The 25,984-nt window shown below is 37.4% G+C and overlaps 1 protein-coding gene across 6 annotated transcripts in view; it reads right to left on the bottom strand.

Annotated features, from left to right (window-relative positions):
• LOC110096031 (structural maintenance of chromosomes protein 6B) overlaps window positions 1–25,984 on the bottom strand; it is a 98,389-nt gene that overhangs the window by 10,052 nt on the left and 62,353 nt on the right. For all 6 annotated transcript variants that reach the window (XM_028700134.1, XM_028700133.1, XM_028700135.1 and 3 more), the window contains 7 exons: window positions 23,821–24,025; window positions 23,611–23,742; window positions 23,398–23,512; window positions 5,899–5,984; window positions 5,722–5,817; window positions 2,573–2,709; window positions 2,394–2,496 (listed from right to left, as the gene is read on the bottom strand). In XM_028700134.1, the coding sequence (XP_028555967.1) occupies window positions 2,394–2,496; window positions 2,573–2,709; window positions 5,722–5,817; window positions 5,899–5,984; window positions 23,398–23,512; window positions 23,611–23,742; window positions 23,821–24,025 (874 nt within the window). The remainder of the gene's footprint in view (window positions 1–2,393; window positions 2,497–2,572; window positions 2,710–5,721; window positions 5,818–5,898; window positions 5,985–23,397; window positions 23,513–23,610; window positions 23,743–23,820; window positions 24,026–25,984) is intronic.

Below are 25,984 nucleotides of genomic sequence, written 5' to 3' on the forward strand. Positions count from 1 at the left end.
TTTGTCCGGTTATGGTCGGCTTGATACAGAAGCGGTTCTTAGGATGAACCGGACCGGCCATAAGACCGGTTCACGGTTGAACTGGTCGGACCGACCGATCCGATCTAGTTTTTAAAACATTGTTTAAACCTCTAGTACAATCGATGCCTCGTGTAATCCCCTTGCATGTCTAATAGATTGGGCATTGCGTTGTAATTTAGGCCTAAAAATGAGCATGGAGTTGTCCTACAATCTTGTCTCAATCAATATGAGCGGCATGCCCCTAACAAATTCAAAATTCAAATTAATTTATCACCAACAAACTTGAACAAAAAAAATCTATAAATCCTATGCAACAATTTATTGAGGGTGATCAATTTAAGAATAATCTCAGAAGAGCCAATATCTTATCAAGCGTATTGCTATTATTACCTCAATTGATCTCTCACCAATAAAGAAATAGTAGGTATGTTCAAACAAGTGGTTCTCTCATCAAATGACACCATAGATAAACAATTATAATTGAGGTCCTCTGTTCGAGTGATTTTGTCGCATAATAATACCATTAAATTGAAACGACAACTAGAGTCTACAAGATCTCTGGTTAAAAAAATACTTGAGTACTGAATCATAAGTGCACTTGATAGGGCCTAAAGCCCTCTGTTAACTTATTTCGACTTAATTTCATACTTTTAAAAAAGCATTCACCCCATGTTTACAAGATCTCATTGGATGAAATAACAAATGGCTACCAACAAGGATCATTCGATTATGATGGGTCAACCATCTCCATTGATTAAGAATACAAGGGACCATAATAACTGGGATGACAAAACTTTGGGATTTTGTTCAAGTTTGTCATCATTTCTCCACCATACACTTTTAAGTTTAAACTGATAAATTTCCTAATCCTAGATCAAATTTACTGCTACTATACGTTAAGCACATAATTAATAACTAGCTTTACTTGAAAGTTCATTATCATCACTAGAAGAAGTAATTAATAATTGGGGCTTGCACCCATGAAAACCTAATTATATGGGCTTGCACCTATGGAAATCTAAAACTTAATCATAAAGTCCCTGCAAAATCTCTGCGTAGTATTTGCAATCTAATTTGTCTCCAGAAAATTAGACTTGGAACACCAAAACTCTCAGCCAAGTTTTTTTTTTTTTTTTTTTGGTGGTGGGGGGTGGTTGGGGGGGGGGGATTTTCAGAGCCATAATAATATTATATTGCAATTATAGCTTAAGTCTAAATGTTCCCCAATAGTTAAGCCTATTATTTATGAGTCATAAGACAAACTTGGTAAGGCATGAAGCCCTTTACTAGCCAAGATTGGATTAAAATTGCACCATCAATAAGCTTCCCCCTTAGGTCTATTAAGGATGCATTGACTAGCACAACCCATATTTATTGGCAAGAATTTTCAAACTAGGTTGGGTCAACTACCTCTGCTGACCGTGTAAACCAAAGTTTAGGTCAATCAATGATCAAAGAACAATGGGATCTTGGTTGGATTTATTAGCGTTCCCAGAAATTTGCTTTGATTCAATAATAATATAGTTATCTACTATCTAAATTACTATTAAAGTAAAATATCTCAAAGCCTTATACTAGCATAAATCGAAAGTTCTCTCTCACAATTGAAGCGTTAATTAATCATATTAGTTTGCACTTATTAAAAATCTCGAACCAAATCATAAAATCCTCACAATATGGCGAAATATCTAAGTAACGCCTTTTGTAATATTCATTTGTTTGCATAAAACTAACCTCAATTACTAAAAATATATGGCAAATTCATATGGGAATTTTCAGAGTCTACACATTTTTAATTTCCTTTTCTCTCATGATGATTTGTTTGTTGCAAGCTATTACAGCTCTTTTTTTTTTATCAACTCTGCAACACTTGAGAAATCAAATTTTATGAAATCAAGATAGATTAGGCTCAAACTTAAGGCATAACCTTTGCTTTAAAGTAAATGATGACAATAGATCAAACCTACAAGTTTCAACCTTCAGAGTGGCATGGCAGATGAGACCCCAAATTTTTTATTAAGATACCCGGGAATGTTACAACAATGTAATATTAATCTATGTCCACGTTTGGAATACCTAGGTAATTCAATCAATAATTGTTTTCTAAATTCTATTTTTTGTTAAAGTTTATCTTCCCGGGAGTCAATCAAACTATGACAATGAAGTCCACATAAATGCAATAGTTAAGCCTCATCATATCAATCATTTTTTTCGGAAGATAACAACTAGCAAACAATGGATTGTGAAACAATAGCAGTACACATGAAAGTGTGGGGTTGAACATTTAGCATTAGCTCTAAGAAAGCCAAAAAGCCACTTAAAATATAGAATATTCAACATCAAAAAACAAATAAAAAGAACTAATAACTTACATTTAACTTCTCACGAAAAGCTGCATACGTTCGCTGTTTTTTACTTATTTTACGTTCCTTTTTATCATGCATCTGTCTGAGATCATCAATGGATTCTGTATATCTGCATGCATATTAAAGTCGATGACTGAAACTGAGAGATATAGCATCCAAAGAACTATTTTCAATCGCATGCACACCTCCGACTCTCTTGCAGCAGCCTCTGGTTTAATCTGTTCAATTTGGCACTCAGCTGCTCTGGTGTGCTCCCAGAGCAGCCTCCTAAAGCCATCACTTCATGTTCCGGGCAAATAATGGAAGCCTTTCTAAAATTCTCCTGCGATTCCATAAGTACTTGTAATTAAAAAATAGTGAAAATAAATGGTGAGATACCAAAAAAAAGATAAAATGAAAAGTTGAATTCATAGATAAACACAAGCAAACCAGGAGAGATATTACCACACATTAAAAGATAACATGAAAAGTTGAATTTATAGATAAACACAAGTCAGTGTATGAGAAACAGACAATCTTTCAGAACAGACCCAGTTCCTATTATCAAAATATGTTGTCTAAGGTCATGTTCAAAGAATATTGCCAGTGAACACGAGGAAGCTTTTCAAATCTGTCATTTAACATCAAGGATCATACATTATGGCACAAGAACTAATGCTCAATGTGTTAAAACCGAAAGAGCAAATCTGCTAACGCATTGTTCTTGCAGCAGTTTATTTATGTGCCCATGTGGGCATGTGTGAAAGCATTTGCAGAAGTGGGCGTGATTGCATACATGCGACGTATGGTAGGAAAACGGAAGAAAAATTCTGAGACTAGCCGTAGCATTGACATCAGCGTGAATATGCATCTTAAAAGAATAAACAGATAGACGAAAACAATTTATATTTAATTGGATTCTAATTATAATATTGTTTGCTTTTATTTAAAGAAAATAAACTGTTGAATTAATTGATAACTTATGAATTATTAATCCTCAAGTTTTTCGGACTAATTTATATTATGCATTATAATGCATTAAAAATTTCTACTCTAAGCCTATATCTTGTAACATTATTATTTCTAATATTAGCCACAGAGTTAAAGACATTCTAAGCCCAATTAAGTTTAAGATAATTATAATCATGCCCAACGGAATTCTATTACCCTTATTTGAGAAGGTTTATTTTCAATTCTATATTTATTATTTTAGTAACATTGACTGATTAAGAAAAGGATGGAATGACAAAGACCTGATTTCAATGATATAGCTGGCTAGGACACCACAACTTCAACTTCAGCTATGAAGGGCATGGATTTGGGTTTGAAGATGGCTTTGAAGATCACGACACAATACAACTTTAAATTGCACGGAATGCCTTCCGCTTTGATCAAAGTTCTTAGTCTATGCACGATCATCTTTGGTTGCCTTCAGCTTTGAAGATGAAAATGAAGAGATGCAAGAGGACCGCTGAAGAGGCGAACACGCAAGAAGATGATGGAGATGCAAGACAGTAGCCGAAAAAGTAGAGACATGAAACGACTTCGCTAAACTGAGAGGTGAAATCATGAGAAGAAGAGGCATAGACACGATCATTTGAGAGGCCAAGGAAACTAATGTATGTAATACTACAAGTGTCATTTATTTCCAAATTTCAATTTTAAGTTCCATTATTGAGTTCTGTGTGTCCTGCAGAGGTCCTACATATGTCCCACATGTGTTCTGCCGCATTCGGTGCTTCTCATCCATTGATTTCACAATAAAAGAACTTCAACACTTTATGAAGTATCGAACATGTGCTGAGGCATGTTGAAGTCTTGTCCGTCCGTGTTTGACACGGATACAGAAACCATTTGGAATTGTTCATGCTTCATAACTATCTAGCATTCTATATTTTCTCATTATTAAGGATATTTTATTTTATTGTATTTTCTTTATTATTCTCTTCGTTTACCTATAAAGGCACATACAATGCTCATACAAAATGATAATTCAGTAAATATGTAGTCCTTGGCAATTCTCTCTCCCTCACCTAACATGGTATCAAAGCCATCAAAATTCATTGCTTGCCAAACTACTCATACAATCATCAACCACTGAGGCACTTGATATGCTTTATTTCTCACAAATATATGCTCCTTTGTAATCTTTGTTGACAAGTTGTGAATGTGCTAACGAATTTTCTCCTCATTGCGTTAATGCTCTCTGTCAATACTTGATGCTCTTTGTTAACTCTCTCTAACAATACTCCCTGTCAACACTCACGATTGATACTCCCATTCAAGATTCTTGTTCGTACCCTCTGTGGCATGGATCTAGTGGCCAACTCTTTGCATCAAATTCACACTACTCTCTTTCATGAATAGATCACAACGTCTTTGGACACTCACAATCTCCAAAGAAAAAAAAAAAAACTTCATCTAGTTCATCTATAATCATTACAATTTTCAAATTGAAGTCGACAACTTCAATGCCAACTTGAGTTTGCAATGGAGTGTGATTATATAAAAATTATCATATGTGCTAACTATTATAATAGAAATATAAAAAATTTATTATTGTTAAATTTTCTCAATATTTAGGATATTCTCCTTTATTCTACTTTTCTTTATTGTTTTATTCTTTTGTCTATGTATAGGAACATATAAGTTTGTACTAAAAGACAATTTTATAAAGAGATAGTCTTTTATAATTCTCTCTTTTAACAATGATAAATAAGGACAATGAAACAAACATGAAATTAAACTATGCCAACTAAACTGACATAAACAAAAAAAGACTCAAGGCAGATAACTGAAAGCAAACGCTTAACACTGTATAAATAGGTCATTATAACAAACTATGGATCATAATTTAATTCAAGATCCATGGAATCCAACATCCTTTCAGAATAACTCATTTGAATTTCTAGCAGTTCAAAAACTAATAGCAAAAAATGAAAATACAGTAAACTTAGTAACAACTAGGTCATTTATGTAAAAAAAAAGACAATTATATTAAAAAAGTCAAAGATCAAGTTTATAATTAATGAAAGTATCAAAGAGAGGAAAATGCTGCTTATTCATAGTATTAAGTCAGGTCCATAGTTCCTATGCAGTGGGTATAATTCATATGAATGGTAGGAAATGCATTCTAAGAGAGTGAAAGTTCATCAGAACTCAAGTTATGGACATTAATGTAAAAATTCTGTAGCAACCCTGATGTCTGAGAATCAGTAGGACGCCAATAAAATGATAGACGAGCAAAATAATTTAAATTGCTGCTGATTAGAAGTTCAGCAGTGAAGGAAATGTAAAGCAAACAAAGATGAAATGCAACCGTTCAACATTTTGACATTGAAGGAAAAGCTTCAACCTGATGAATGCGCTGCAGCTCAGATAGGTAAGCTTCTGCTTCCCTAATATCATGCAGTACCTTGTTTTGCATTACTCCCTCGTAATGGGCTTTCTCCTGGAATACAAATATATATATATGTAGGAATAAAAGTATAAAAATAACAAACATACGGAGCATGGAAATAGAATGGCATACAGCCTCTGCAACATTTAGTTCTTCCTCAGCCAGTAGAAGTTCACGCTCAGCTCCTTCTATGGTGTCAATTTCTCCTTTAGCTGAATCTACAATTTAAGTTACATAACAAATTGACACTGCATCAACAAATGATATTGTGCATAAAAAATCATGCGGCACAAAAAAGAACCCATCAATCAAAGTGGGGATAGAAGAATGAATAAATAAATGAAATTCAAACAACAGTGTTCTGCATCATAGGTTTAAGATACGGAAATTGAACCAGAAAAAAATATATCATGCTGACTCAGAAGACAAGCTGAGTGAATCAGTCGATTCATCAAAGTTTTCTGGAAATAATTAATTTCTGAGTCACAAACTCAGTAGGTATTGACAGTTGTCAGCCATACGCATGTTATGTATATCCTGTTGCATGTCTACAATACACAATCAAGAAATGCTAAAGAGTATAAAAAGTTTTAACTTAAGCTAACGGACTCTAGATGATTATAAAACAGCTTTTATTTTTTTGTCACTAATGCAAAAGATAAGGATAAAATAGTCATTTGGAGTCTTTTGACTTCTTTCTTGGCAAAAATTTTCACATTTTTAGCACTCTCTAGAATAACCAGCGCATAAACAAAAAAACTCATGATCAAACAGATTTTCTCATTCTACATATGATATTTATTAATTTAGAGAAAACATATGAAAAAATTCCAAGAAAAGTGATCAGAAGAGTTCTAGAAAAGAAGTTAATAATGTTGCGAATCTGGCTTCAAAAATTATAATTTTGATGGTAGCAAACATTTCTGTTACTTATGTTTTTCTACGACTACTTTGCCTACTAACGTTTCAGGTCCACAAGATCAAAATGCAAATCGAACCAACTCAAGATTGAGTAGATTAGAACTGAGTCAGCTTGTAATGTACGTCAAGTGTCTTTTACCTTTTCTTGTGTCCATTGTAACAATGTGGGTCTTGATGTTAAGTAACCTTGCACACATACACTTGGGAGAAAAATTCTGATTGTTTTAGAGTTTTCTGTTTTCAATCATATCGTCCGGGACGATTCTATATCGTCCTGGACGATCAGTTAAAAACAGAAACCCTAATTAGGACATCCTAGTTAAGGCAGCCGCAATTAAGCAAATCGTCTTGGACGATATTATCATCGTCCAGGACGATAGGATCAAATATGAAAGAATCAGCCGCCAAATCCTTTTAGGCAAGTTTTATTTTTGGACATCGTCCTGAACGATGTACTACAATTATGCCTAAATTAGTTTGATAATTAAAGAATGCAATTAAGGTTTGATTGCTCGATCATATCGTCCTGGACGATTAGTTAAACATACCTTAGTTCTTCCTGGACGATCCATAATCGGTCTGGCTCCATCCAAGGCGATGTTCTAGCCGATATGTGATGTTTTGTACTAATCGTCCCGGACGATCGAGTTAATTTTTCATCATCCAAACATTCATCCAGGGCGATATTCTGGACGATATGTGACGATTTGTATCAATCGGCCCACACGATAGTGACGTTTTGTACTAATCGGCCCGAACAATCGTGAGATCATCCTGGACGATCAAGTTACTTTTTCATCGTCCAGATCCAGTGCGATGGTCTGGACGGTATTCAACGACTTGAACTAATCGTATAAGACGATATATTATCATCCTGGACGATCTGAACAAATGAACCTTCTAATCGTCCAGACTCTCTCAAATCGTCCTATTTGATTGAGCTAAATTTGAACTTATAGTACAAGACGATGATGCGGGCAAAAATCCAGGGGATGGGGGGCTAGAGGACCTCTGCCCACAAAGAGTAGGCCCGAAGAAAAGAAAGGGGACTCCTACATAATAAAACGAACAAACTCTTACATTTCAAATAAAGAAAGACTTAGAAATTAAAAGACTTACAAAATAGGACTTGAACTCTTACAAACTTGACTCTAAAAAAAATTAACAATGCCCTAAACTTGCTTTACTTGAGAAGAAGGATACAGGTGGGGTGTAAACTTGCGGAGAGACGAAAGAGATTAGAAGCCCGAGAAGAAAGGTGGAGAAGAACTCGCAAGTCTCCTCAAAGAGGTGGAAGAAGAAGGTGGACAAAGCTTGCAAGCTCCTCCAAGAAAATCCCAAGGATTTCTTTTCAAAAATTCATATATCACTCTCTTTAAAGCATTACAAAACCCCTCATATTTATAGGTATGAAAGGGGAATACAAACAAACACTTGATTGAATTCCTGGGAATTCAAGAACCACAAACCACAGAAAAGCCCCCAGTTTTTCACAGGAAAACAACCTGGCCAGGGAACTGAAGGAGCAGCCACGGAACCAAAGAGTCCCGCACAGAACCGAGGCGCCAAAAGGCACGGAAAGGCCCCCAGCTCGGAAAACCAGCAGCCCACCGTGGGAACCAAGGAGCCAAGCCACGGGAAAAGCCAACCGTGGAAGCCAAGGAGTTAAGGCACGGGAAAACAAACAACCTTGGATTCCAAAAGCCATTTTGGAATCCCAGGAGACAAACTTAAATTTAAGACATAAAGACTATAAATAAAAATTACATAATTAAGATAACTAATGAACTAAAACTTAGCTAATAATGAGCTAACCTTTAGTTCAATAAATGAACTAAAAATCAGCTCATAAATGAACTAATCTCTAGCTCAAAATTTATAGAGCTAGTAAGCTCAAGGGAAGTCAAAACCAACTTATTTTGGGTTTGAGTTGACCCCCCCTTTGACTACATCAGACGAACTTTGATGATTAGTTGCAAATTAGGGAAAATTTGGAGTCCTTGTTTAAAAGATCTCTTGTTTTCTCAAGAGGGTATTTTTTGCTACTGTCCTGACCTGAGGAGCCAAAAGGAGAGAGAGAGCAAGGGAGATAGAGAGAGGATCTTGTGAGGGGGAGTTTGTGAGAGGTTTCACAAAGGTTGCTCCAAGCAAGAATCTGAATCGTCTTCTCCGATCGTCATCCCTGGTTCCTTGGAGGTTCGAGAGAGGTCTACTTCAGCAACTGATCGAGGTTCTCTGACTGCTTCAGGAGAAAGCAATATGAGTTGGGTTCTCTGCTTGCTTCAGGAGAAAGCAAAAGGAGTTGGGTTCTCTGCCTGCTTGAGGAGGAAGCAAAAGGAGTTGGGTTCTCTGCCTCACCAGGGTCGGTAGAAAGAAGTTTTTGTACGGGATTCTCCGCCTTGTTGTGGGAAAAAAAGGAGAGACACTGAGTTTAGTGCAATACCCGGAGGTGAGGCTCCGGGGAGTGGACGTAGGTCAAGTTGACCGAACCACTATAAAATATGGTGTGTTCTTTCTTATTATTTTTTCGCATTTAATTTATGTGGTGATTGTTTGGTTGTGTTTGTTTGTTTGGAGAAATTTTTAAATACCAATTCACACCCCCCCCCTCTTGGTTAGTATTGGGACTACTTCATAAAGGCTTAATATCTCCGACGAACTTTTAAATAATGCTTATATTTAAATCATTAAGGATATATCTTAAGTTAAAACATAAGATGGTTTCACCAAGCATTTTTTTATTTCAATTGGATCATATCAAGGATCAACTTTAAGCCCATATCTTTTTATTTAGTCATGGATGTTCTAACTAGTCATTTGCAAGAGGATGTACCTTGTTGTGTGCTTTTTGTTTACGATATTCTTATTATTGATAAGACAAGAGAGGGAGTTGATAAAAAACTTGAATTATGGAGATCAACCTTAGAGTAGGTTTCTATTTGAGTAGATTTAAAATTGAATACATCGAGTGTAATTTTAATAGTAAAAGATTTAGTGGTGGGATTGTGACATCGGGTGATCAAGTCATCAAAAAGAAAGCACGTTGTAGATATCTCAAGTCTATTGTTGAAAGTGATGGTGAAATAGATGTAAAATTTATTAATAGAATTCATGTTGGATAGTTGAAATGGAAGAATGCATCAAGCCTACTATGTGGTAGAAAAGAACCCCCTCAAACTAATTGGAAAATTTTATAAGACAGTGGTGAGACCTGCACTGTTTTATTGCACAGAATGTTGGACATTATAAGAGAAGCACAAAATTAAGTTAAATGTTGTAGAGGTGAGGAGAGGATGCTCAGGTGGGTGAGTGGCTTTACACATAGAGATAGAATATGAAATGAGTATATACATGACAAGGTTATAGTAGCTCCAGTGGCAAATAAAATTAGAGAGTCGACTAGGATGGTTAGGTCACATGAAATATCAACCTTTTGATGACTCTATTAGGAGAGTAGAAGTATTAAGATTCAGCTTATGTTAAGAAAGACAGAGGTGGAAGTAGACCTAAAAAAAGTATTAGAGATGTCTTTTTTTATTAGGTTTAAAGGAGAATTTGACTCTTAATATGACACAATAGAGAAAAAGGTTTCATGTAGACGACCCCACGTAACGAGATAAAAGCTTGCCGTTGTTATTGTTGATATAACAAAATCAAAATTGTGGGTCTACATCTCCGCCACATGTAGCACTTAGCATTTTGAATTGCAAAGAAGATTCTCAAAGCTAAAAACCCAAATAATTGCAACTTAATGATGAGAATAATATGATTCTTTCCGTTGAAAATATGGGAATTTCTAATACGATAAACAAGCTTTCAAAATCTTTGGATTAGGTGTTATTTCCTAACATAACTTCTTCATGCAGTGTTGGAGAGTTGTGCAGCTTCTCAGTTCGTTGCTGATTTCTAGATGGAGTTAATTCAAAGTTTAGCCATCAAGAGAAAGTTTAACAAATAGAAATGACACATCCTACAAGCTTCAGTTAGACATGTACCACATCATAGATCCAAGGCCAATACAGTACGTTTATAATAAATAGATGCAGAATGTCAGTGCAATTTCAATGAGTCAAAATTTTCAGCGGCTACGAATTTTTATCTTGCCATCAGAATCGGAGTAAGTGAAGAGTAGCCCAACATTATTTCCATCATCAGGGAAAGTGGAGCGCACCCCAATCTGTACATGTATTTTGGATTTGAATGTAGTAATGCGGTTGTGAATGTTCTATGTGTATACATATGATGGCAATACATTAAAAGAAAGCTTTGGTTGCGATTTATCTCAAATTGGGTCTTCTCTTCCTTCCACTTGGTGGTAGTATGTTCCACAGATTTGGTGACTTCCATGCCATATTTATAATGTTTCTTTGATGAGAATAAATGAATATATTTTCTATTTTGTTAATGCATACCAAATCCTGAGATGGTAAGGTCTCTTCCTCCACTATTAGTGGTGGATGGTCATGTCATTCAGAGTAGATTCTCCCCAATCAAGCTTATCATGAAAAAACCACATGACTTTCGCCTCCTTTTTACATGGGCATTTTATTCTCTGTTCGCTCAGGAAAGATGGCGCAAGGCACAAACCCCACTTCTTAGGCATAAGGTTCCATTATCCTTAAGGTAGACTAATAATTAACCAGATTTTGCCCAATGATTATATCAGGGTTTATGTAGTTTTGGGTTCCTACTTCCTATGAGCACAAGACTCCGTAGTTAACTACCCCTTCTATCACGTAGAAGAAAACTCTCAATTAAGAATGAATAACTTTAAAAGTTTAAATGTTTTAATCTAAGTTATGGGGTTGGAGATATTATTAGTAGAATTCAAGTTGGATGGTTAAAATGGAGGAATGCTTCGAGTTTGTTGTGTGATAGAAAATTACCACTCAAACTTAAGGGAAAAGCTTATAAGATGGTGGTCAGACATGCAATGCTTTATGGCGTAGAATGTTGACCATTAAAAGAAAAGCGTAATATTAAGTTAAGTGTTGCTGAGATGAGGATGCTCAGGTGGATGAGTGGAATTACTCTTAGACATGATACAACACGAGCATATCCATGAAAATGTTGGAGTAGCTCCAGTGACAGATAAGATTACAGAGAGTCGCATTATATGATTTGGTCATGTAAAACGACGGCTTTCCGATGATCCTGTTAGGAGAGCATATGTATTAGATTTGGCCTATGTTAAGAAAGGTAGAGGTAAACCTAAAAAGACTTGGTTAAACTAATAGGAATGACCTTTCTTTATTAGATCAAAATGAGAATTTAACTCTTAACATGACACAATGGAGAAAAACGATTCATGCAGCCAACCACGTAGTGGGATAAAGGCTTGATGTTATTGTTGTTGTGAGGGATGAAGATAAACCCGATCAAGATCTCATGGTTCCGTCATCTTGAGAATATCGTAGGTTTCAGTCTAACAACATTAACAATTGTTGATCGTAGTGTTCAAAGAATTTGATTATCATATAGGTTGCCTCCTCTCAGGGATCTCGAATAAAACTGAAATGGTTAGATATGGGCTTAAGATTAGGTGGTTTGGGGCTTATATATGTTAGAATGCCCATTAATTTATTTAGTTTAGAGCTTATGTCTTCGTTTAGAGGTTGCTCAGTAGTTTGGTTTAATTTGGTTTGAGGCTTACAACTCCACTTAAGAGTTATCCATATGTTCCATTTAGGTTAAGGCTTATGGCTCCACTTAGGAGTTGCCGTATGCTTGATTTAAAACAAGACTTACTACTTTAGTTAGAAGTAGCCTGTGATTTATAAAAGATAGGACTTACTTCTTCCCAAGGAAGTAGCCTATAGTTTAAGTTTAGGGGCATTTAATACTTCTTTTAGAAGTTTCCCAAATAGCAAGTCTTAAAGTTTCCATTGAAAGTAGCCTGAAAGTTGCTTGGATAAGTCTTACGACTTTCCTTAGAAGTTGTCTGCTAGCCCTGAGTTTTGATTTGAGGGTCTAACACTTCTCTTGAAGGTTTTTCTCAAATAGTAGGCCTTATAGCTTCCATTGGAAGTTGTCTGGGATTTGCTTGGATAGGTTTTATGACTTCTCTTAGAAGTTGTCTGGGATTTAATTTGGGTAGGATTTACTATTAAAAGTTGCCAATAAATTTTAGAGTTTAGGGTAGGTTTACGGCTTCCCTTAGAAGTGGCAAGTAGATTCTAATTTTGGATATATTGGATAGCAATGTTTTGTCCTTTAATGTGTTTATGTTCTTGTTTCATCAATTTTTCTTCGCATCAATACTCATGTTTTAGTTTCAATACTTTGTTTTTAGCAATGTAGTCATTATTAGTACTTTGCTTTCATTAGTACTATTGTTTCATTTACAATCCTTCATTGACCTTTATTTTATTTGTTTGCAGGTGTTCGGAATTCGCACTGCTGAGAGCTTGCTTGGAGCTGTGCTTTGCATGGGTTTTAGGCTGCTGAGCTTGTTAGAGTTTGAGTTGTAGTTTCAGGTTGTTTGTGTTCAGAGTTTGAACTAGTTTAGAGTTCTGCTAAGTTTGTTTTGTCTTGAGTTTGAGTTTTATAGAGTTCTCATTTGAGACTTGTAGCTTGCTTGAGTTAAACTGTTATACAAGGATTAGTTCTAATGCAAACATTGATTTGATTTGTTTTCTTATATTATTTTAAATTGATTGCATTAATAAATTAGTTAATTTATTAAATAAAAATTTTCTTTTATTTTTTTGATTTAATTAATTAATTAGTTCATTAATTAAATAAATTTTTAATTTTATTTTTAAATTAGTTTGTTAGCTTTATTTAAAATTAAATAATTGAATTTTAATTTTATATGAAATTAATTTGTTAATTAATTAATTAAAATTAAAATTTACATTAAATTGATTAATTACAACAACAACAACATCAAGCCTTTATCCCAATACGTGGGGTCGGCTACATTAATCCTTTTTTCTCCATTGTATCCTATTAAAAGTACAATTCTCGTTTAAATCTAATAAAGAAACACCTTCTCTGTACATTTAGGATCTCGTTTGTGTTTCTTCCATTTGCAGACGCCTCCCCAGCCTTCCATACAGAGATTCATGTCAATCATCCCGGCTAGGGTTTCCTCAGTGCGTCGTAGAGGCTGGAATAGTTCGGTATAGCAATTGTCTTTTGACACGAGTCGTCGACAGTATTCGGTCTTATTTGTGTATATTCGTAATAAGCTTCGGAGCTCATTAAGGACTGTATAAGTCTGTTCAACTTCGACCCTTTGGGTTGTACCTCTGAGTTGGTCTTGATGTGTAACTTCAATGGGATATTGAAGTGTTTGTTGTAATATTTCGCGGTGCAAATCTTCTTTGCGTAGTCTGGTCCGTTCTGGATCTGTTTGTTTTGGTCTGGGTTGTTCATAATCATCGAAAATTCGTTTGAGTTTTTCTGCTATTGGATTTGCTGATCTTTGCTGGAAGTATTCTCGAGCGAACTCCTTGTAATCTTGTGTGTAATCTTCATAGCTCTTTCTTGTCCTTCGTGCCTTAGGATCCGTTGTATGAGTGTGAGTTGATTCTTTTCCTTTTCGGCGTGACTCCGTGCTTCGTTGATTTGGTTCCATCCAGTGAGTAATGTTTGTGAAGATTGTCCTGATAAGGTTCCTGCACATAAAACAAACGTTAGTCGAGAAAGATTGTCTGCGAGGACGTTGTTTTTGCCTTCGATATGCTCAATGCGGATTGATATTCCGAGACCGTTGATGTAGTCTGTAAAGGATAACCAGCGTACTCGGGATGGTTTATGGGCTGCTGATTTGTTATAGAAGGCTATAATAGCTTGACAATCAGTCCTGAGAGTTATTTCTGCCTTATCCAGATAGTGAATTTTTAAGGCTTCAAGTGTTTCCATGCAGGCATGAATTTCTGCGTCAATTGTAGATTTGAGAGTGGCGAACTTCCCACTAGCGTATGCACACACCTTCTCTGTACATTTAGGATCTCGTTTGTGTTTGTTCCATTTGCAGACGCCTCCCCAGCCTTCCATACAGAGATTCATGTCAATCATCCCGGCTAGGGTTTCCTCAGTGCGTCGTAGAGGCTGGAATAGTTCGGTATAGCAATTGTCTTTTGACACGAGTCGTCGACAGTATTCGGTCTTATTTGTGTATATTCGTAATAAGCTTCGGAGCTCATTAAGGACTGTATAAGTCTGTTCAACTTCGACCCTTTGGGTTGTACCTCTGAGTTGGTCTTGATGTGTAACTTCAATGGGATATTGAAGTGTTTGTTGTAATATTTCGCGGTGCAAATCTTCTTTGCGTAGTCTGGTCCGTTCTGGATCTGTTTGTTTTGGTCTGGGTTGTTCATAATCATCGAAAATTCGTTTGAGTTTTTCTGCTATTGGATTTGCTGATCTTTGCTGGAAGTATTCTCGAGCGAACTCCTTGTAATCTTGTGTGTAATCTTCATAGCTCTTTCTTGTCCTTCGTGCCTTAGGATCCGTTGTATGAGTGTGAGTTGATTCTTTTCCTTTTCGGCGTGACTCCGTGCTTCGTTGATTTGGTTCCATCCAGTGAGTAATGTTTGTGAAGATTGTCCTGATAAGGTTCCTGCACATAAAACAAACGTTAGTCGAGAAAGATTGTCTGCGAGGACGTTGTTTTTGCCTTCGATATGCTCAATGCGGATTGATATTCCGAGACCGTTGATGTAGTCTGTAAAGGATAACCAGCGTACTCGGGATGGTTTATGGGCTGCTGATTTGTTATAGAAGGCTATAATAGCTTGACAATCAGTCCTGAGAGTTATTTCTGCCTTATCCAGATAGTGAATTTTTAAGGCTTCAAGTGTTTCCATGCAGGCATGAATTTCTGCGTCAATTGTAGATTTGAGAGTGGCGAACTTCCCACTAGCGTATGCACACACCTCTGTACATTTAGGATCTCGTTTGTGTTTGTTCCATTTGCAGACGCCTCCCCAGCCTTCCATACATCCGTCTGTTTTGAGGACTATGTATGCATCTTCCGGTGGTATTTCGAGATCCGGTAGTTGTTGTACTAGATCTCTCTTCTGGTACGCAACTTGTTTATATTGCCCCAAACCTTATGCTCTCTATCCATGACTTCCTCCACCATATCAACAGGAGTATCAACAGGAGAATGTGCTTTCCCAAATCAGAAATTCATGCCTGGGCTTATGAATGCCGTCCATTCGATTGAATCAGGATGCATGGCTACCTGATGGAAACCACTTTTGAGATCGAACTTAGAGTATATCTTGCTATTTCCAATTTTCTTTAGCAATGTATTTATTCCTGGTAAGGAATATTGATCTTTGTACGTGTTGTCGTTGACTGATCTGTAGTTGAAGACCATTCTTTCCTTTTTAAAGCATGATGTTGCTCCCGTATCAACAATAGCCCGGATGTTGAATCCTGGAACATCAGGTACCTCGAAATGGATAATGATATTGTACAGACGGTTTAGTACCTTTTTGGATGGCTTCTCAGCACTTTCTTTAGCAATTTCAGTCATGATTCTTGCTTCTTGGACGTCTGTCTCTTCATCGTCTTCGAGTGCTCTACTTGCATCATGTATTTGCAGTTCTTGTCGTGATTGCTCTAATTGTTCTGATAGGAGTTTTTCAATCTGTTCTTTTAAGCGTCGGTTTTCTTCTACGAGGTGATCTGAATATTTGATTAACTCATGAATCAGTTTCTCTCTTGATTGATACGGTTGAAGCATTAATTCTTTGGGGATTGTGATGGAGAAGTAAAATAAGGCACACATGGGACATGCCGTGATTTTGCATAGAGGACAATGCATCCTCATCTTGCTGTTTGAATTTATTGCACAGTAGGTGCATTTAGCGAAAGCTCCTTGAATGGGTTTATTGAATTCCCATTCATGCGTGCATAGTTCTTGCTCCGGCTTTAGGGTCACTTTATGTCTCCACCCCAGATCTTCCTTCATCATGAATAAAAATTCGTCCGGAGTATTTTCGAGTGCATTTCGAATGTGCACCAGTGTATTAGCACCTTCACCTTCTGAAATACTGCAAATAGTGTCAGATGGTTCTTCATCAAGATCTACTGATAATATATCATAATCTTCTGGTAGATCAAGATTACTAATTATGGCTGTTCTGGCCATATTTCCTTGTTTACTTTTACATTCACGAGCAAAATGTCCTTCTTCTCCGCAGATATAACATCGACATTTGGTACTCCTTGGCTTGTTTTTATTTTTGATGACTCTAACATGGGAGTCATGAGGCTTTCCTTTGTAATTCTTGGATTTGCGTAATCCAAACTTTTTTTGATGGTTGTAGTATCCAGGCACATGGATCTTTTTACAGATAGATAGGTCTTTAATTCCGCGTTGAATGGCAGCCTTTTTGCAAAGATCCGCTAGGTATTGGTAGGTAAATTTGATGCGTGGTAATACCCCGATGGTATTTCCTGAATGGCGTTCTTTGAAAGCCTTTTCTACTTCTTCTCCGAGAATTGGTGGCATCTTCTTGAAGAATTTTTCAGATAATTCGGAGCTAATATACATTCTCCCTGATTTTGCAGCAAGTACTTTGTAATCATTCATATATTCAAACATATTTTTGATTTGATTACAGGATAATCTCTCCAGATCTAGGTATGCTCGGTTCTGCTCTTCAGTTGACCCTTGGTACGGATCTTCAAGAGTGATGATGCCACCTATTCTCGGGGAAGAAGTAGAAAAGGCTTTTAAAGAACGCCATCCAGGAAATACCATCGGGGTATTACCACACATCAAATTTACCTACCAATACCTAGCGGATCTTTGCAAAAAGGCTGCCATTCAACGCGGAATTAAAGACCTATCTATCTGTAAAAAGATCCCTGTGCCTGGATACTACAACCATCAGAAAAAGTTTGGATTACGCAAATCCAAGAATTACAAAGGAAAGCCTCATGACTCCCATGTTAAAGTCATCAAAAATAAAAACAAGCCAAGGAGTACCAAATGTCGATGTTATATCTGCAGAGAAGAAGGACATTTTGCTCGTGAATGTAAAAGTAAACAAGGAAATATGGCCAGAGCAGCCATAATTAGTAATCTTGATCTACCAGAAGATTATGATATATTATCAGTAGATCTCAATCCAACATTTTTGTATACCCATTCTGGTTGAAGCGAAGTATAAATATCATAGTTGAGTTCATCTTCTGCAGCTTGTTTTGCGAGAATCTCAAGGTCTGGTGTTGTATATACCGGCGTGATTTCTTTATAAAAAGTGATCATATTGCCTTCAATGCGAACTCCGCCATTTAAGCTTCGTAGGAAATTGCAGCCTAAAGGCATTTGTATTCCATCTTTACTGCTCATGTCGAAGCAGTATATTTGCGGGATCCGGAATGTTATCACCAATTATCATAGAACCACTTTTTACCTTGCCATTCATCATAACCATGGGTCATGATAACAAGTTCGATATGGTGGAGGAAGTCATGGATAGAGAGCATAAGGTTTGGGGCAATATAAACAAGTTGCGTACCAGAAGAGAGATCTATTTCCATAGTCCCAATAATCGAGACATTAGATCGCCAGCGTGTGTCTCGTAGTACAATTAGTGCAGTGGTTCCAGCGTCTCGTCGGTGGAGAGTTTGAACACGCACCATGATAAGCAGGAGGCGTATAATAAACGAGATAATCATATTTGCCTGATGGTTGAACAAGTGTGCCAACGTAGGGGTGATGGTTTTGGTATTGGTTCCAGATGCAAGTTTCAGCCGTTACCTCAACAGCACCAGAAGTTTTGGGGATCATCAGCGATGTTGATTAGGTGCTCAAATTCAGGTTCAAATGCCATACGCCATTGTATCCATGTTTTCTTTTCAATTTCCCCAAGCAAATTTTCAATGAATAATACTTTTGATCGGTTATCGGGAAATTGTTTTTCACTGAGGAGGTTTAATGTGATAGATTCCCATCGGGAGATCACATCATCATATAAAGAAAAATCATCGGGTAAGATAAGTAGGACTCCTTGATTATTGTGGGCTGATGGCAAGGTCCACATATTGGATTGAAAAGTCTTGCGGAAATTCAAAGTCTTTGGTTTGTAGTACTGAAATGGGTAAGAGGAGGATGCATCTGGTTTAGCAGCTAAAGAAGTTGCGGGGGGGTAATTTACGGGTCCCATGACAGGTTCATTTGGGGGAAGATAATTGGATGATACAGATGCATAAAGATTCTCAGCTTTTGTAGCCATCTTCTTGAGTTGTGGGTAATCAAGTTCCTCCAAGTGATTTTGAAGGGTAAAGCATGTTTGGGTTGGTGGAGTTGTTGGAGGAGTTGACGGAGGTAATGCAGGCTCATCGCCCCAACCCGTGGGTTGGATTGATATGTTTGGCAGAGATGTATATGCAGGAGGCGTATAATAAACGAGATAATCATATTTGCCTGATGGTTGACCAAGTGTGCCAACGTAGGGGTGATGGTTTTGGTATTGGTTCAGATGCAAGTTTCAGCCGTTACCTCAGCAGCACCAGAAGTAACAATCTCTGTAGCAACAGGAGTATCAACCGTAGCGACCGGTTCAGCCACCAGTTCGTCCGCAATCTCAGCAGCACCAGGAGTAACAATCTCTGCAGAAACAGGAGTAACAACCGTAGCGGGAGTAACAACCGTAGCGACCGGTTCAGCCACCGGTTCGTCCGCAATCTCAGCAGCACCAGGAGTAACAATCTCTGTAGCAACAGGAGTAACAACCGCAGCGACCGGTTCAGCCACCAGTTCGTCCGCAGGAGTAACAACCGTAGCGAACGGTTCAGCCACCGGTTCGTCCGCAATCTCAGCAGCACCAGGAGTAACAATCTCTGTAGCAACAGGAGTAACAACCGTAGCGACCGGTTCAGCCACGGTTGTTATAGAAGGCTATAATAGCTTGACAATCAGTCCTGAGAGTTATTTCTGCCTTATCCAGATAGTGAATTTTTAAGGCTTCAAGTGTTTCCATGCAGGCATGAATTTCTGCGTCAATTGTAGATTTGAGAGTGGCGAACTTCCCACTAGCGTATGCACACACCTTCTCTGTACATTTAGGATCTCGTTTGTGTTTCTTCCATTTGCAGACGCCTCCCCAGCCTTCCATACAGAGATTCATGTCAATCATCCCGGCTAGGGTTTCCTCAGTGCGTCGTAGAGGCTGGAATAGTTCGGTATAGCAATTGTCTTTTGACACGAGTCGTCGACAGTATTCGGTCTTATTTGTGTATATTCGTAATAAGCTTCGGAGCTCATTAAGGACTGTATAAGTCTGTTCAACTTCGACCCTTTGGGCTGTACCTCTGAGTTGGTCTTGATGTGTAACTTCAATGGGATATTGAAGTGTTTGTTGTAATATTTCGCGGTGCAAATCTTCTTTGCGTAGTCTGGTCCGTTCTGGATCTGTTTGTTTTGGTCTGGGTTGTTCATAATCATCGAAAATTCGTTTGAGTTTTTCTGCTATTGGATTTGCTGATCTTTGCTGGAAGTATTCTCGAGCGAACTCCTTGTAATCTTGTGTGTAATCTTCATAGCTCTTTCTTGTCCTTCGTGCCTTAGGATCCGTTGTATGAGTGTGAGTTGATTCTTTTCCTTTTCGGCGTGACTCCGTGCTTCGTTGATTTGGTTCCATCCAGTGAGTAATGTTTGTGAAGATTGTCCTGATAAGGTTCCTGCACATAAAACAAACGTTAGTCGAGAAAGATTGTCTGCGAGGACGTTGTTTTTGCCTTCGATATGCTCAATGCGGATTGATATTCCGAGACCGTTGATGTAGTCTGTAAAGGATAACCAGCGTACTCGGGATGGTTTATGGGCTGCTGATTTGTTATAGAAGGCTATAATAGCTTGACAATCAGTCCTGAGAGTTATTTCTGCCTTATCCAGATAGTGAATTTTTAAGGCTTCAAGTGTTTCCATGCAGGCATGAATTTCTGCGTCAATTGTAGATTTGAGAGTGGCGAACTTCCCACTAGCGTATGCACACACCTCTGTACATTTAGGATCTCGTTTGTGTTTGTTCCATTTGCAGACGCCTCCCCAGCCTTCCATACATCCGTCTGTTTTGAGGACTATGTATGCATCTTCCGGTGGTATTTCGAGATCCGGTAGTTGTTGTACTAGATCTCTCTTCTGGTACGCAACTTGTTTATATTGCCCCAAACCTTATGCTCTCTATCCATGACTTCCTCCACCATATCAACAGGAGTATCAACAGGAGAATGTGCTTTCCCAAATCAGAAATTCATGCCTGGGCTTATGAATGCCGTCCATTCGATTGAATCAGGATGCATGGCTACCTGATGGAAACCACTTTTGAGATCGAACTTAGAGTATATCTTGCTATTTCCAATTTTCTTTAGCAATGTATTTATTCCTGGTAAGGAATATTGATCTTTGTACGTGTTGTCGTTGACTGATCTGTAGTTGAAGACCATTCTTTCCTTTTTAAAGCATGATGTTGCTCCCGTATCAACAATAGCCCGGATGTTGAATCCTGGAACATCAGGTACCTCGAAATGGATAATGATATTGTACAGACGGTTTAGTACCTTTTTGGATGGCTTCTCAGCACTTTCTTTAGCAATTTCAGTCATGATTCTTGCTTCTTGGACGTCTGTCTCTTCATCGTCTTCGAGTGCTCTACTTGCATCATGTATTTGCAGTTCTTGTCGTGATTGCTCTAATTGTTCTGATAGGAGTTTTTCAATCTGTTCTTTTAAGCGTCGGTTTTCTTCTACGAGGTGATCTGAATATTTGATTAACTCATGAATCAGTTTCTCTCTTGATTGATACGGTTGAAGCATTAACTCTTTGGGGATTGTGATGGAGAAGTAAAATAAGGCACACATGGGACATGCCGTGATTTTGCATAGAGGACAATGCATCCTCATCTTGCTGTTTGAATTTATTGCACAGTAGGTGCATTTAGCGAAAGCTCCTTGAATGGGTTTATTGAATTCCCATTCATGCGTGCATAGTTCTTGCTCCGGCTTTAGGGTCACTTTATGTCTCCACCCCAGATCTTCCTTCATCATGAATAAAAATTCGTCCGGAGTATTTTCGAGTGCATTTCGAATGTGCACCAGTGTATTAGCACCTTCACCTTCTGAAATACTGCAAATAGTGTCAGATGGTTCTTCATCAAGATCTACTGATAATATATCATAATCTTCTGGTAGATCAAGATTACTAATTATGGATGTTCTGGCCATATTTCCTTGTTTACTTTTACATTCACGAGCAAAATGTCCTTCTTCTCCGCAGATATAACATCGACATTTGGTACTCCTTGGCTTGTTTTTATCTTTGATGACTCTAACATGGGAGTCATGAGGCTTTCCTTTGTAATTCTTGGATTTGCGTAATCCAAACTTTTTTTGATGGTTGTAGTATCCAGGCACATGGATCTTTTTACAGATAGATAGGTCTTTAATTCCGCGTTGAATGGCAGCCTTTTTGCAAAGATCCGCTAGGTATTGGTAGGTAAATTTGATGTGTGGTAATACCCCGATGGTATTTCCTGGATGGCGTTCTTTGAAAGCCTTTTCTACTTCTTCTCCGAGAATTGGTGGCATCATCACTCTTGAAGATCCGTACCAAGGGTCAACTGAAGAGCAGAACCGAGCATACCTAGATCTGGAGAGATTATCCTGTAATCAAATCAAAAATATGTTTGAATATATGAATGATTACAAAGTACTTGCTGCAAAATCAGGGAGAATGTATATTAGCTCCGAATTATCTGAAAAATTCTTCAAGAAGATGCCACCAATTCTCGGAGAAGAAGTAGAAAAGGCTTTCAAAGAATTAGGAGGCCCGTTCGCGTGAAAGATCAGGAGGCTTGACAAGAGGCCATTCAAGAGTGGAAGGTTGGTTGAGATCGGCGAGTATGGAGGTGCAAATGGGATCGAAGTGTGCACAGCGAGTATGCAACTGAGGGATTCGGTTACGGGGTCGTGTGACCAGCAGAGATCAAGGGTTTCCTTGCGTGTAGTTATGTGCGTGAGAAAGAGTCAAACAGGGGAGTAGAGTCGGGCTTTCTTGCGTGCCTGTGTTCGAATGAGAGAGTGCATGCGGGTTGGGGTGGTTTTGTTCCGTGGGTGGTTGTGAGATCCTGTGTGAGTGGGGTAGTGGGAGCCGGCCGGTCTGACGATTTGTTGTTTTATTTTTATTTATTTTTTATTATATTTTTTTCTTTTTCAACATTCCCTGCTGTAACCACCATCTCCCCAAGAAAAAATGGAAAAAACTCCAAAGAAAGTAGAAAATTTCAAAGGCCTTGGTTCCACACTCAACGGAAAACTTAATCTTTTTCTTATGGGTTTCAAATACCTCAAATGATCCCTAAAACTTCTTCATCCCAAAAACCACTAACATATCCCTCCTCACTTCACAGACCTTTCCACTACATCCCCACAAGCTGGCTTACTAACCCAAATAATTAAACTATTACATCTCTCAAAGGTCACCTATAGCCAAGGTTAAAAGTTCACCGTCCAGTCATTCTCACAAGCCCATATACACTCTATTAGACATCCTACATCATCCTCACTTTATATCTACAAAGATAACCATATCCAATTCACAACAACACCTTCAGAGTGTCATCAATAAGACTAAAATAAAAGTATATCAATTAGTGCATAGTACTAGAAAGAATGATGATTTGATTGCCTGAAAAGAAATTAAAACAAAAAATAACATGATAAAAATGTGAATAAATATACCACACAAACTCTCAAAAGATCTTTTAAGATCATTGGCCGTCTCCTCCGCCGTTATCATTCGCACTCGAACTTTCTCTAATAGCAATCCCTTTGCTTGTATATCATATTGCACTTGCTGAAGAAATGAAAGGTAAAAAGATCACAAGGATGATGAGACTTCAACAAAAATTCAAACTAAAAAAAATATATCTTATAAATAAAAGGAAAAGTTACCATGATTTCTTGACGAACTTCCACCTCATTTGTTGCTGTGTCGGGAATAGCCTCAGTAGAACGAGAGCTCTTCATATCTTTCAATGTGAGTAGCTTTGACATTAAACTTCTTTCTTCACCAATCCGCCGCCTCTGAGATAACAGATTGAGGTAACAGAAGACTGAATATGAAGAGAACAAATGAAGACCACGTTATCAAAAGTCTATTACCTTGACATTTCGTACTTCCTCTTCAAGGTCCTGTGAAGCTCTATCAGCATTTCTTTTTCTTTCTTTTCCTTTTTCCATCAACTCTTGAACGATCTTGGTCTCCTTCTCAAGATCATGAATTTGATTCTCAACTGAGCTGCAAAGGCGACCATTCCTAATCCTCTTGTTCGGTGGAAGCGTAGTCTGGACTGAACCCCTATAAAACCTGATGGAATACTGACAAAACAAATTAGGTAATCCAAAATAAGAAAACAAAAAAGTTAAAATTATTCATGCAAAAAAAGGGAATTTATAATAAATGTATTTTTGCATAAATACTAATGTTCTGAACTTCTCAAAGATAAATGCAAAAGCTTTAGGGACTGTTTGGTTTTAAGGAATATTGAATTCGATATATTTCAAATTCAATGCAAAATAAATACATGTTTGAAATACTCTTGGTTGTTCAGTTAATTGTGAGATAAGCTGAAGGGATTATTTTTTCAACCACTAAAATAATTTTAAATATATGAATGGATGTATGCGGGCAGCATCAATGACAGGCAGGCAGAGAGTTGCGTCACATAAGGGGTTGATGGCATCGCGTGTGGGGCCGCACACTTGAGGGTTGCATTGGCAAGTGGTTTTGCATCGAAGGGCTGAGTTGCATGCAAAGGTCACATCAACATGTGGCATCAGTGTGGGTTACTGATGCGGATATCCAACCGTGAAAGCTTATCAGAGGAGACGAAGATTGACGGCCCTGATCGCACCATTTAATTTTAAGTTATTATTTTTGTATTTATTTATTTATTTATGCATTTCTCCCTTATTACCCTCACTTGAAGGAGTAGTCATATGTAAGCCCTAGGGGTATGTTTGTCTTTTGAGTTTCTCTTGTTTTGATGCCTATATATAGAGCTCCATGCTATTGTATTAGGGGGGATGAATATGAAGAAATTTTATACACTTTGTTCTTAAGAGCTATGGGAGTTTTTAGGAGAGTGGAATTCCCTATGTGAGGGCAACAAAATACCCACCAGCCGCAGGAAGTGTTCGGGCTCGTGGTTTGAAGTCCATAGGTGAGGGCATCGTATGTAAGACCCAATCAGGTATGTTACATAACTTAAATATATTGTAAAACTTATTACAATAATAAATTAATGTTAAATAACTATTAATATTTAAGTTTTGTTAATTATTCTGTAGCCAAATATCTTAAACTAATATATATAAATTAAATAATAATCTTGTTTCCATTCAGGCATCCAAAAAGGCATCCGTTGGCTTTCACCTTAGTGGAAACTGATTGGAAAATGAGGGTTGGTTATTACATTGGATAAGGATTGAAGTGGGACCCACTTCCCCTTGGCTTGATCTGCATAACCGTGGATATTCCATAGATATAGCAAGTGAAGGTTTCGGTGCAGAGAAAATTCCCTTAGGTTGTTCGGCAATACATACAGAATTTACTATTCACCTATTCGGAGGTTGTAGGCGGAGAAGGGGAAATCCTGTAGCAGTGTTCGTTATACTGTTTGATTGCGGGAATACCATTTGTTTCGGTATAATAGAGGCAGGCAAGTGTCACTGGGCACTAAGGAATTCACATAATTCCTGTTATTGAGAGAATTCGGCCTAAGTGCAGAAATTTCTGAGAATTCATTTCAGGTATGGGAAGTATTTATGATAGTAAATGTAATTAATAAACAACATTCAGGATTTAGAATGATGAATCTAATTGGATTTGTAATTATAGTTGTGGTAGAAGCAATAAAGGAAGAGTGAGAAGGAAGAAGAAATTTAAAAAAGAGTAAAAAAATAAAAATAAAAAATAAAAAATAAATTTAAAAAGAGGAAATAAACGTAAGTTCTTTTGGTATGTGCTTAGGGTAGATTTCCAATTGGCAATGAAAGTTCCTAAAGATGTTATAACTTATGGTGTCATGGATAAATTTGGTCATATGCTAAAAAAAAGCTTTGATGTGACTTACAATCATAGAAGAGTTCGTAGTAGGGAATTGGAGAAGACGACTCGGCAAGAAGGTAAGTATTGCCATATTAATGTTTAAAGAAAGTTATGTGTTATGATGAATTTGTTTTCTTTAAAATGTTTTCTCCAAGCTTTTGAATATGATCTACTGCTTATACCTTTTTGCTATCATATAAGTTCACATAAGCTTTG

This window comes from Dendrobium catenatum, unplaced genomic scaffold, assembly GCF_001605985.2.
Source record: "Dendrobium catenatum unplaced genomic scaffold, ASM160598v2 fragScaff_scaffold_1456, whole genome shotgun sequence".
In the NCBI taxonomy this organism is placed as follows: Eukaryota; Viridiplantae; Streptophyta; class Magnoliopsida; order Asparagales; family Orchidaceae; genus Dendrobium; species Dendrobium catenatum.